Here is a 13,287-nt window from a genome sequence, read left to right as displayed (position 1 = left end):
AGTGCATATTTTTGTGGTGTCTCCATAAAAGGCCAGGCCCTTTTTTACTGCAGGATCGTTGCACTTTTTGTAATTTATGTCTGGTTAAGGAGGGTGTGTCTTTAACTCTTCCAACCCACCTTAACCGCACTAATAGCTAGAATATTGCCAACACGCCCAGAATGTTCAGTTAGGCACAATTAAGCTAGTGTGGCATGTTATTGTTACAAAAGGGTCCTACTTTAACAGCCTTGCCAGGTGAGTCTGTGAGGTAAGTGTTTGCTGCTGACATCTGTGTGTGACATGCAGGTCACAAGGTTGAAAAGTTAGTGGACAAAATCAAAGTTTCTTCCTTGTGTGATCAATAAACAGAGTACCCTATGCTAGGAAACAGCTACACCGGTCATCTACGGTGCTTAGAAAAGGCAGAACACCACAACACTACAGGCTACTGTCACCAAATCCCATCCTCTCTTATCACATTGCATCAGATCACACGAAGCATGCTGGCAACCTTACCCTCCATGGCGGCATTGGACATGACGCTTGCCACACTGGCTGCTCGCTTCTGCCGAGTCGGCTCTGCCAGGTGATCCACTGAAGCCTTTCTGCTGTCTGTGCTCCGTTGATCAATAGCTGGACTTGTCTAAAAAAAAAGCACAATAACAAGGGACATATTATGACACAAGATGTGGCTGACTGTCCATATCCATGTGCATTAATATTGGAACTAAAGTAAACAATGTTAATCCTATTCCTGGTAAGAATTGTATCATGTATAAACGGCCTTTATAACCGTAAAATCAGCATGTCACATGCACGAAACTGACTCAATCATAAACTTGCTTCTATTTAATAAAGTCTGACAGTATTGGGTGCCTAAAGTTCTGCTTTCTGCTAGCATAAACCTACTGCTCTAGCCTGAGCTTGGTACATACACATCGAAATACCTTCAGATGCACCAAGAACTGGACGAGGCCTTAGAGCCAAGCACATGGCCTACATTTACTACAGTACTAGGAGGAAGGGGTCCCAGTGTGGACAAGGAACAATTTACATAATTCAATGAATTAATCAAGAAGCAATTATTGGATCCACAGAGTTGTATTCACTGAGGGATCAAATGTAATGAATACATGTAGCAAACAGTCAACTGTATTGAAGGTCATACAGTGCCCCGGAAGGGAGGAGGGAAGTGATAGTGGTGAGGATAAGGGAGTGGCAGGATTGTGTGACAGTAAAATCAAACATTTGAAAAAACCTTTAGCTATAATTTATATAGCAGCAACGGCCATAAAGAATGGCGACAATATTTTTAGAAAGGCATACTTCACAAGGTACAATACATCTACACAATATTGGCGTGAGGTTGCCACAAATAGAACAACAGTCGACGTTTCGACCCTCTTATCAGTGCAGGAAATGTTATCCTTGCTGCGGGGTCTTCATCAGGACCAAGGGATTGGGGCAGGTAACCTAATGAAAATGAGTATAATGAACTAAAGTTAGAGGGCTACTATTCCAGCCTCTTAAATTTATCACAGCAGTAGTTTAAGCATTCATCAACATACTAGTAAGAGGTAATAACTAGATGATTTCTAAAAATGGGAGTATAAGACAGTGCAATTCATAAATTAAAAGTACCGTGGTACAAACACGTCCATAGCATGAGAAGCGGTGGTACATGGTATACACATAAAAGGAAGGAAGGGCCCGAGCGCCCGGGTCAGAGAACCGGCACGTGCGTTGGCAACAGAGCCGCTCACATGTAAGGCATGTTTTAATTGAATTACCTGGAATAGATTGAACATAAACTAGAATTCGGTCCCAGAGTTCGTGGGAGAACCTGAAATATAGTGAATGAGACTATCACAAGCTATTCTGATACATATTGACAACAAAATAAATTAAAGATTGGGAGGAAGACATACCACAGGGTTAGAAGTCCTCCATGTAGTCAATGATTAATTAAGGCAACGTCAGGAGTAGAGCTGCACCTAAAAATTAATAATCATACACTAATTATAAGTCTATACAGAGGAGGGCAGTCGAGGAACATCACGGCATTATCCGTTTGAATCCAAAATAATAATGCTTACCGATCATTACATCAAGCACTCACTCGGTGCTGGACATATTTAAGGCATCGGGGGTAGTTAATCCAATGTTCGTCTAATGAGTCAAAACAATGGGACCATGAGTAAGCATTTGGACATTTTAAAAGATTAAGGCAGGTGGCGGAACAAGAGGGGAGTTATACTCACTAAGATAGATTATATATCTTTTAAAATGTCCAAATGCTTACTCATATCCAGCACCGAGTGAGTGCTTGATGTAATGATCGGTAAGCATTATTATTTTGGATTCAAACGGATAATGCCGTGATGTTCCTCAACTGCCCTCCTCTGTATAGACTTATAATTAGTGTATGATTATTAATTTTTAGGTGCATCTCTACTCCTGACGTTGCCTTAATTAATCATTGACTACATGGATGACTTCAACCCTGTGGTATGTCTTCCTCCCAATCTTTAATTTATTTTGTTGTCAATATGTATCAGAATAGCTTGTGATTGTCTCATTCACTATATTTCAGTTTCTCCCACGAACTCTGGGACCGAACTCTAGTTTATGTTCAATCTATTCCAGGTAATTCAATTAAAACATGCCTTACATGTGAGTGGCTCTGTTGCCAACACACGTGCCGGTTCTCTGACCCGGGCGCTCGGGCCCTCCCTTCCTTTTATGTGTATACCATGTACCACCGCTTCTCATGCTATGGACGTGTTTGTACCACGGTACTTTTAATTTATGAATTGCACTGTCTTATACTCCCATTTTTAGAAATCATCTAGTTATTACCTCTAACTAGTATGTTGATGAATGCTTAAACTACCGCTGTGATAAATTTAAGAGGCTGGAATAGTACCCCTCTAACTTTAGTTCATTATACTCATTTTCATTAGGTTACCTGCCCCAATCCCTTGGTCCTGATGAAGACCCCGCAGCAAGGATAACATTTCCTGCACTGATAAGAGGGTCGAAACGTCGACTGTTGTTCTATTTGTGGCAACCTCACGCCAATATTGTGTAGATGTATTGTATCTTGTGAAGTATGCCTTTCTAAAAATATGGTCGCCATTCTTTATGGCCGTTGCTGCTATATAAATTATAGCTAAAGGTTTTTTCAAATGTTTGATTTTACTGTCACACAATCCTACCACTCCCTTATCCTCACCACTATCACTTCCCTCCACCCTCCCGGGGCACTGTATGACCTTTAATACAGTTGACTGTTTGCTACATGTATTCATTACAATTGATCCCTCAGTGAATAAAACTCTGTGGATCCAATAATTGCTTCTTGATTAATTCATTGAATTATGTAAATTGTTCCTTGTCCACACTGGGACCCCTTCCTCCTAGTACTTACTGAACCCAGGTCCCAGTGACTACATTTGGGTAACCCACTCATTTATAACCTACATTTACTACAAGCAGCTGGCAAACGTCACACATGCCCTGAGATTGTGTTATGTCCTCTGAGATTGGGATACCTTCAGACTGTTGTGCGCAGCATCAATGTGCTACATGAGGGTAGATCTTGCTATGGATAATTGGAGGGTCTCATTTATGAGGAGTTTGCGTGGGGCAGCACTGCAAGCCTTCTTACTGTGCTATCCTACACAAATGTGACTTTTAGAAATACGGGGGTAGATTATCAAGAACAGGAGATAAAATTATCGCTGCTTTATCGGCAGAAAACTGCAGATAAAGCGGCGATAATGGGCTTGATAATATGCTCTATGGAGTTCCAATCGAAGCCCATGTTAGATGTGAAGACGATAATTTTATCTCCAGTTCTTGATATTATGCCCCATAGTGAATTCCTGTCCTTTCTCCTAGCGCTGGCACGCAAGTTTCTGATTAGCACTAACTTAGGTACCGAAAGTTGCAGGCAAGATTGTTTTGTGTGGTAATGGACACCTTCCTACAGAAAAGCAATACGAGAGGTGTTTTCCTCTCTCCATGTGTCCTGCAGCAAGTTGGCTTGTTCTCCGGACAAAAATTCTATCAGTGCTTTCCTTAGGGTCTAAGTATAGTTCCCTTTTTGTGAATTCTTGAGAGCGAGGGAAGCATTACCTGACACTGGGAAGTGAACTGAGGAACACTGGCCTGTAAAGATTCAAATCATATCTACACAATCGATACAAGAGTAGGACAAGAGGGTTCTTACATAACTTCCACCATCACCTTCGGGCTTTCTGAAATAGCACGCCTCTGTCCATCGCGGCACTGGCACAATAGTGTTGAATTTCAGTGCCCTACTCAAATAAGGCACTTTGGATCACAAAGTAGTACATGAGGTACATACGAAGTAAGGTTTAGAAAAACATGAAAGATAATTTATGTGATTTTCACATCAGTGCAAATTCTTAGCGTTTTCTAAGTAAGTGTTTGCTGCTCAACTTTTCGCATTCTTAAATTAGACACACCTTGAATCTCATACACACGATGCATTCAGATCTGAGTGCATGGTCTTGGGTGTCATGTCAATACATGCCTTTCATGTAAACAAACTCGACAAACATTGGCGCATGCTTTTCTATTAATAGCGGAACTGGACGACGCACAAGTTTGCACAGTGCTACAGAGATGCTCACTAGTTGGTCAGAAGTTTATATACGATCTGACTATGAAGTGTGTTAATGTAGTTACCACCTATTTATTCATGTGTATCAATGTATCTGAATATTTTTATAGAACATCAAGTCCAAAAATAGAATGTTTACAAGAAGCATAGAATATTTGTTACATTTCAGCATCATACATCATACAGAACACAGAACATATGTTATCTAAAAAAATGAGTCGGTATACCTAACCTGCATTCTTTTTTAAATGAACAGTAAGTGTATGAGAAGAGTATTTGACTTTTTCTATAAGTTACAATAGGCTTTTAGGCTGCGGGGAAGTACTAAATGAACACTGTCTGGGACGGCCTTGGTTCCGAACTTGGGGAGCTGTGGTCTACAGGCAGATTAGTGACCCTTTATTACACAGCGACCAGACCTGTTTGCTAAACACCATCTTCAGGATAACGCAGCGATGTTTGATATGAGTCAAATACATTTATTAAGGGGCTGATGAATTTTAGAGAGCTAGGCTTCCATCTCCCAGCAGCTAGTATTAGATTCTGTGTTTGGGAGGGGGTCTCAGTCGTTTGATATATTTAGTCCATCTAGTAGGACATCGCAGTTCTCTAAACTTAAAAGAAAGAAGGGCTTGATGTAGGTTTGAGTGATCATGGTTCATTCAAACAAAGACTCTAAGGATGTGACTTAGGCTTTGGCAGGCGGTACTCTGTCCAAAATGCCTCCACCAACCTGATAGCGGTACAAAAGGGGGTGGTAATGAACGGAGCATCTGAACCAATCAAACACTCACACCCAGTCAAAAGATCTGGGTTTAATCCATCACCGTTCTTTAGCCCACTCTGCCACCCCTGTTCAAACATGGCTATATGCAAATCAGTCTGACCCTGTACCTCATGGGAACAGTCCAGCCCGAACTGCCAAGCCATGCCTTTCCTGGACCGGAAACAAGCTTCAGAGGACCGGTTTCTGGCATTCCAGCCGTCTTCAGCCCGGCTTGCTTGAATCCAGTGGCAAAGTGAGCAAGGGACTCACGTCTGAGCAAACCCTGCCACCAACCTGATAATCAACTGTTCGCCAAATTTAGAGATGACTTCCGTCATCTATGTACCTTTTTAAAAATATGTTTTATTGAATGCATTTCAACCAAATAAGTCAACATGTATCAGATTGGCCTGAACAATAAAAACTGCAGCACCAGACATTTCAATCGTCATGTATGTACCTTGAAAGGAACCGCCGACCTGCCTGCTCCCTTCAAAGTTCAAAAGGTTTGGTGGATGGCCACCATCGGTTTAGACAGGTGTTCAAAAATCATTTAACTTTTATTGTTTTTCAGAAACAAACACCCAAAGTGCGAGTTAGTTTCTTCAAAACTAATGACACCCACACCCTGGGAGTTCTCTTTCTGGATGTGGGGATCAATATTTCTACTACTCACCCCCGGGTTTTACCTGGCAGTGACAGACAGGAAACAAGCATTGGCATTACCAATAGGTCTCACCTTTGGTACCGTATAATTGTTTAGCCATGCAGCACATTGGGTGCTGTGCCACCAGGAATTGAAGAGCTATATAATTACTATACACAGGATCCTGCAGTCTGATTCACGAATACATGCTTGCACCAGGAAACATTTACGGACACATTCCAAGCCTTTTTTAATGCACAGACAAGAAGACAAGTGCCTTGATGCAAGTCAATAGCACTATAACATTCTGTGTGTGATTGCATCACTAGAGTATTGATCAGCTTATGAAAAAAAGCAATGAAGTACTTTCCAATGGCGGAGAAATTACATCCCTTTCCACCCCCCGAGTCCTCTATTCAAAAGGCGCCCTTATCCAGAGTTTTCCATTCAAAACACTGCTCGCACCAGCAAGCTCTGGTCCCGCCCTCGGTCCCAGCCCCCGGGAATAGGAGCATCGGACATAGCAACAACAACAGAATGCTCCCATTTGTCAGGTAGAGGGGAAATAATGGATAAACAGGGATGGCAATAGCATCACTTATTCTCCGCGCACCTAAAAACAAAAAACGTAACCTCATTTTGTGTAATGTAACTGACGCTTTTGTAAAGCGCTCTGATGCCTTCAGGCCATTCAAATTCACGCTCTATAAAAATGCCCCCAAAAATAAATCTGACCTTGTGTAATGTGGTTAGCACTCATGTAAAGTACTCTAACACCTTCAGGTTTGCTCAAATTTACATTATATGAACAAGCGTTAGAGGAAATGGGATGGGAGTTGCCTGAGCTTTGCCCTTAACTATGCTGAAAGGTTGGGCTGTTGAAGGTCAGGTGGCCAAGGCTCGATAAAGCAACAAGCAACGAAGCTGAAAGGGTCAAGGGGATATCCTCACACTTTGAAATCATAGAAAATTCAAGAGGCGTCCTCGAAAACAGCGTCTGAAGAGTCTGACATTTCATCTCATCAAACAGTCCCATGGGCAGAAATCAAAGAAAAAAATAGTCCCTCAAACGAACAGATAATGAACGTGTATTATTAACAGTAATTGGCTGATGCTCTGTTGGAGGAAACCAAACACAAAAATGAGGGACAAAGAGGAAGGATTATCTATTAAGAAGCAAGCATTTTTAAACAACAATCGAAGAGACGATTGTTGGATTGTCTAGGCGCTACAACTCTGGAAACAGACCATAGTCCAAAACAGACAACTTCAGCAATGAGAGGAGAACAGCTCTACCTGTTGTAAAGTCAGATTTTAAGAGCTTTCACGAAAGAGAACAGTTCTGTTTTTTCTTCAGAAGTGGAGGCATCGAGTTCCAAAGCTTAGCAGTACAAGTGATAAAGCTCCTGCCCCCCAATCAGATCTTTTGACTTTAGGAAATTCTAGATTTCGAGCTGACAACGATCTAAGTGAACTACTGGGGATGTATTATTGGAAGTGTTGATTCAGATACTTAAGACCCACATCATGCAGCGCCTTAAAGGCGAGGCAAAGGGCCTTGAAATCTATTTGCTTTTTAATGGGCAGCAAGTGTAGCTGGCAGGGGCCCTGGAAGACAGAGGGGAACTTGGGAATTCCCAAAAGTAATGCCACAGCATGCTGAAGAAGAATTTGCAGATTTTGTGGGCACTTTTCTTGATGTTAGTAAACAAGGCATTACAATAAGCTATTTTGGAAATAATAAGTGTGGAGACTAAACTTTTCTGTTGGTCGCACTTGATTAACTGATTAATTTTCCTTAGTTTCTTAAGCATGAATGAAGACTAAGAAGTGATAGTATTGAAATGGCCATCAAAAGAAAGCTTGCTATCAAAGAGAACCCCTAGGTTTTTGGACGCAGAGACAGGGGAGGGGGTGCTCCAGGATCCTGTGGCCACCATCTGGGAGACCAAAAAAATGTATTCCTGCCAAACAGTAACATCTTGATTTTACCTGATTTCAGTTTGAGATAGTTACTTGATATCCAACTCCCAATCTGCAGCATGCAGTCGTGGAATCTGAAGGCAGGTGTTAGAAATTGGTCACTATAGTTGGCAATGGCTTCCACGTCCACCTTTGTCCAAATAGGGACCCTTGCTTCTAGTCAAGGAAAGGGGGATACACTTCCAAAATAACCCCTGCTCACCCCCTTGGTAGCCTGGTACGAGCAAACACGCTTATCTCAGAGGCAGTGTGTAAAGCATTTGGGAACACATACCGTAATACGGTGAAAACACTACAAATAGAAACCACACCAGTTTAAAAAATAAGTAAACTTTACTAGACTTAACACAAGACCAAGGGACAAAAATCCACAATACAATTTCAAGAATATGACTTTAAAATGGTACAAATAGCTTAGTTCAATGTAGTTGGTAAATGCGACACTTTACTCTCAAAGTACCTTGTATGCGTCACACAAAACAAACAAAATGGTCGCAGGGAAGGTGATGTGTCAGTTCCTTGCTTCGGGGGAGGTGATGCGTGGGTTCCCTACTGCAGCGCAGGGGCGGTGATGCATCAGTTCCTTACCGGAGAGCAGATGATGCGTCGGTTTCTTACTGTGTTCCGGTCACGATGCAACAAGATGGCGCCGCGATGCGATGATCCAGTGCGATGCAACAAAATGGCGTCTTAGATGCGAATCAACAACGTGGATGCCATGAGTGCATGCCCAATGGCAATGCGGCGTAATCACTGAACTTTGAAGCCGCGACAGACCCTGGGACATGCTTTTCTGGTGATGGGACAGCAACCTCTGCGGAAGTGGCACGCTTCTCTGGTGATGCGACACGCTTCGTCAGCGATGCGCAGGCAAGCGGCAGCGGCAGGCTTCTTCAGAGATGCGATGGCAACTGCTGTGGAGGCGACACACTTCTCTTTGCATTGCGCTTCCGGCTCCCAGACACACGCAGTCTCTCAGAGGGCCCATACAACAGCAGGCGCCTCACTGCAGGTAGAAATCCCAGCAAGGGAATTCAGGGGGAGCTGGTGGTGAAGTATTTGTGGCCCTCAGACTTAAGAGCAGGAGGCAAGATCAACTTCAAGCCCTTGGAGATCTTCATCAAGATAGTAAAAGTACACAAAAAGTTCCTTTTCTCCTTTCCTTGGTGATAAGTACCCACTGCTGGTCCATCCCAAACAGCAAACAGCACAGGGGCAGTCTCCTCCTTCAGCTTCCTTGGTTCCTCTACTTAGCAAATGATTTGTCTTGATTCCCAGAAGTGATCTAAAGTTCTGGGGTCTGAGCCCCAATATTTATACTGCAAATTCCTTTGTTTCAGAGAGTTTATGCACCTAGTCAAAACCAGATCTGTCCTCCTGGGTGCAGCTCCTTGGCAGGAGATGGAGACAGCATTGTTTGAGAGCAGACCTGGCCGAGGTAGCTGAAAGGAAATCTCCTCCCTTACTCTCTATTTTATGAGGGGTCCGGTCAGTGAAAGGAAATCTCCTCCCCCTACTCTCTATTCAATGCAGGTCCTAGTCCGCCCAGCCCTGACACATCGACTGCTGGAGCCAAGGCCCTCTCCAGCCCCCTGTCACTCACAAACCAGACATGGAATACACAAACCTAGCAGAGTCATACTGGATGGTTGGGCAAGAAAGTAACTACTTTCTAAATGTGGTATTTTCAAATATCGAATGTAAAAATCACCCTCACTAAAGGATGTATTTTAACATTCTGAGTTCAGGCATACTAAACACGAATTTCTACCTTGTTCCCTGGGTCAATTAGGATTACAAGATGTTATAATCAAACTGCCCATTGTGGTCTATGGGAACAGGTAGCCTTGTAATAGTGGAAAAACAAAATTGGCTATAATTCTCTATCAGAACATGCCACACACATCAGGGCATGGCCTACCTTTTACATAAAATGCACCCTGCCCACAGAAGTACATTGAGCCTTCCTTAGGGGTGACTAACATGTAGAAATGGGAAGGTTTAGGGACTGGCAAGTGGGTGTACTTGCCAAGTCGACATGGAAGTCCAAGACCATATTTTACCAGCTGCTTCTGTGGGTGGCAAAACCAGTGCTGCAGGCCCACCAGCAGCATTTGATTTACAGGCCCTGGGCACACATGGTGCAATTTACTAGGGTCTGACAAGTAAATCAAATAACCAATCATGGAGTCACTAATCAATTACAACAGTTTACAAAAGGGAGCACTTGCACTTTGGCACTGAATAGCAGAGGCAAAATGCCCAAAGCATCTAGACCAGCAAAAATATAGCAAAAACATAAGAGGCAACAGTAAAAAAAATGGAAGGGAGACCCAAGCCAATGGTACCAGGTCTAACACTTGTCCCCTCCAGTTGAAATGTGGGTAAGTAAGTAAATCTTTATTCGGTTTCAATTTACATGAAAAACCATAAAAGAGTTTGCACAGTACATTTCATCATTTAAAATTCATTTTAACAAAACTAAGACAAAATTGATATATTTACATTTAAAAAAGGTACCCTTATTCTTTGCAACATATAGTCAAACATTACCATATCAAAGATTTACTCTATGTTTGAAAATGCATTTTAAAAAGGTGCTCATAGTTTTAGAAGTCAATTCAGAGCTTAAATATTGCAACTACAGCATAGCGGGACGGCATCTTCTAAGGCCTAAGGTTCTCAAAAGGGGAATTAACCATAGCTTACGATGTGCAGTATAATATTTACAAAACATTACAGTGTGAATCGTTGACTGTTCAGAATTTTCGTCACACGGGCACGCCGTTAACCTTTCGTCCCAGCTATTTCTGTTTGGGAAGGCTACGACCCTATGGAAAATGTTCAACCTAAATCTTGCCAGTAAAAACCGCTCAAAATGTGACTCGACATATGTCAAATATGGTTCCATTTCTAAAGTAGTCATGACTGCCATGGAATGTTGGACTGATGGTTTCTTTATCTCTACGCTGGTACGTAGTTCTTCTATATGACTCAAGGCCCTTCTTTTTAGATCTTTCTTCGGGATTTCAACAATTGTTTCAGGGTTGGAATAATATTCAGCCATCCCCAAGTCAGTAAGAAGATTTTTTACGTATCTCAGCCATTCTATTTTTGTCCACATAGTCCAATGACATACAGTCTGCCACAATCTCTTTTGTAAAAGTATTTTTTGTTGACGTCCAAATACGACGCCAGAGCAGTATGGGTTCGATTTTTGCCAAATCCTCAATATGGGGCGTTCCTGGCTCTGCATGGCAAGCAAAGGTAGATACTCGTTTAGGGACCGCCAAAAGAAATCTCATAAAAGTATTCTCTGCTACCTGTAGGTCTTTTGTGTTTTTATGTCCCCACAGACCCGCCCCATAAAGTGCGATGGAATGACACTTTGCTTTGTAAATGCGGAGTAGCTCTACTGGTGGCCTTTTTCCTAATTTCTGTGCAAATTTTATGAGGGCAGCAATTGCTCGCAGAAGTTGGTGTTTGCGGGCTTCTATAGCCGCTTTCCAATTAAGCTTCTCATCCATCATAATCCCCAAGTAAGGGTATTGGGCAGTTGGTTCTATTTTTTCATTATCGAGAAAAATACTCTTCCCATGTTTCTTTCCTTGGCCTGCCACCATGACATGTGTCTTTTTTATATTTATGTGGAGATCCAAGTTGCCCATGAATTTTGCATACCTATTCAATGCTTTCTGTAACTCCCGTGGGGTGTGTGCTAGTATCACAGCGTCATCTGCGTATAGGAGCGCAGGCACCAGGCGATCTTTCACTCGGGGTAGATCCAGGCCCCCCTCAACATCTCTACCTCAAGACCGTTAGTGTAAAGGGAGAAGAGAAAGGGGGCCAGCACTCATCCCTGCCTGACTCCGCGCTCCACTGTGAATGGCTCTGATAATTCATGCCGCACCCCAAAACGTACCCTGGAGGAAGCATTGGAATATAGTTATCTAAGAAAGGTAACCAGGACTAAATCTATTCCCATATCGATAAGAACCGACCACAGTTTTGCATGGGAGACGCAGTCGAAAGCTGCGGATAGGTCGACATAAACCATGTACAGCTTTTCACGTTTAGCCGACACGTACTTTCCCATCATTAGGGCCAGGTTCAGGGCCTATTCTCTTGTCCCGAAGCCCTCTCGGAAACCAAACTGGATGTCCGAAAGGGTCCCGGTATCGTCCACCCACTCCTGTAGACGCTGGAGGACCACTCTGCCAAGTACTTTCCCCAGCGAATCCAGGAGCAAGATCGGGCGGTAACAGGACACATCCTCCCTGTTCCCCTTCTTAAATATGGGTACCCAAATTGATTGGGTCCAAGATGTAATTAGGCCACACTTCATTGTAGCGTCAAATACCCTCTTTATAATTGGGGCCCAGAGATCTAATTTAAAAATCAACTGGTACCCCATCTGGGCCAGGAGCTTTTCCGCTTTTACTCGCTTTAACTGCGTTTATTACTTCATAAAGTTCAACATCTAATGCAATTGGAAATGGGTTAGCCTGATTTTCCTGGTTATTTCCCTCAGTTAAAACTACTTCTGAAGGTTTACCGAAGATTTTTGAAAAATGGTTTACCCATGTTGGTCCCTCGATAGCGACTTCTACTTTTGGGTGGCCGTTTGTGTCTGTCAGAAAAGGGGCTTTCACCACCTGCCAAAACAGTTCGCTATTTCTAGTTAGTGAGCTCTCATGAAGTTGGTTCCATAGGGCCTTCTTTAGTTCCTCTTTTCTAACTTTACATGCCAGCCTGTATGACCTTCTCATGGTCCTAACCTCCTCTTGGTCTCTAATAGTTTTTTTAAGGTTTTATGGGCCACTGAGCAATTGTGGTTGAACCATCCTTGTTTTTCTTCCTTTTTGCCTTTTTGATTCCTTGTTAGGCATTCGTTTACCTTTTCCAGAATCACCATAAAATTATCTAGGACTTCCTCTTCTTTTGTGTCGATGTCTAGACACTTCAGTATTGCCGGGTATACTGCAGTTACTACCTTATTTGTTAGTTCTACAGGATCTATCTTCCCCCATCCTAGGGTATAACCATTTGTTTTTTTTAAGTGTATGTTATTCTGGGCGAGTGTGGTCATTAAGGTCTGCGCCGATAAGTGCCCATGATCTATGAGTAGGTCAAAGGCTAGAGCGGCATGATCACTCAGGGTATTTATTAGCACTTTAAATCTCTGGGCCTTATTTCCAAGAGTCGCTGTGGTCAAAATGGTTGAAATGTGGGTAGAACTACCCTTGATCCTGTTCCAGG

At 42.7% G+C, this 13,287-nt stretch overlaps 1 protein-coding gene across 1 annotated transcript in view; it reads right to left on the bottom strand.

Moving 5' to 3' along the window:
• Positions 1–13,287, bottom strand: part of SCN4A (sodium voltage-gated channel alpha subunit 4) — a 1,232,571-nt gene that overhangs the window by 414,795 nt on the left and 804,489 nt on the right. Inside the window, exon 12 of the mRNA XM_086923780.1 lies at positions 499–625. Within this exon, the coding sequence (XP_086779906.1) occupies positions 499–625 (127 nt within the window). The remainder of the gene's footprint in view (positions 1–498; positions 626–13,287) is intronic.

Source organism: Lissotriton vulgaris, chromosome 5 (genome assembly GCF_964263255.1).
Source record: "Lissotriton vulgaris chromosome 5, aLisVul1.2, whole genome shotgun sequence".
Lineage (NCBI taxonomy): Eukaryota > Metazoa > Chordata > Amphibia > Caudata > Salamandridae > Lissotriton > Lissotriton vulgaris.
This window is presented reverse-complemented; position numbering and strand designations above follow the sequence as displayed.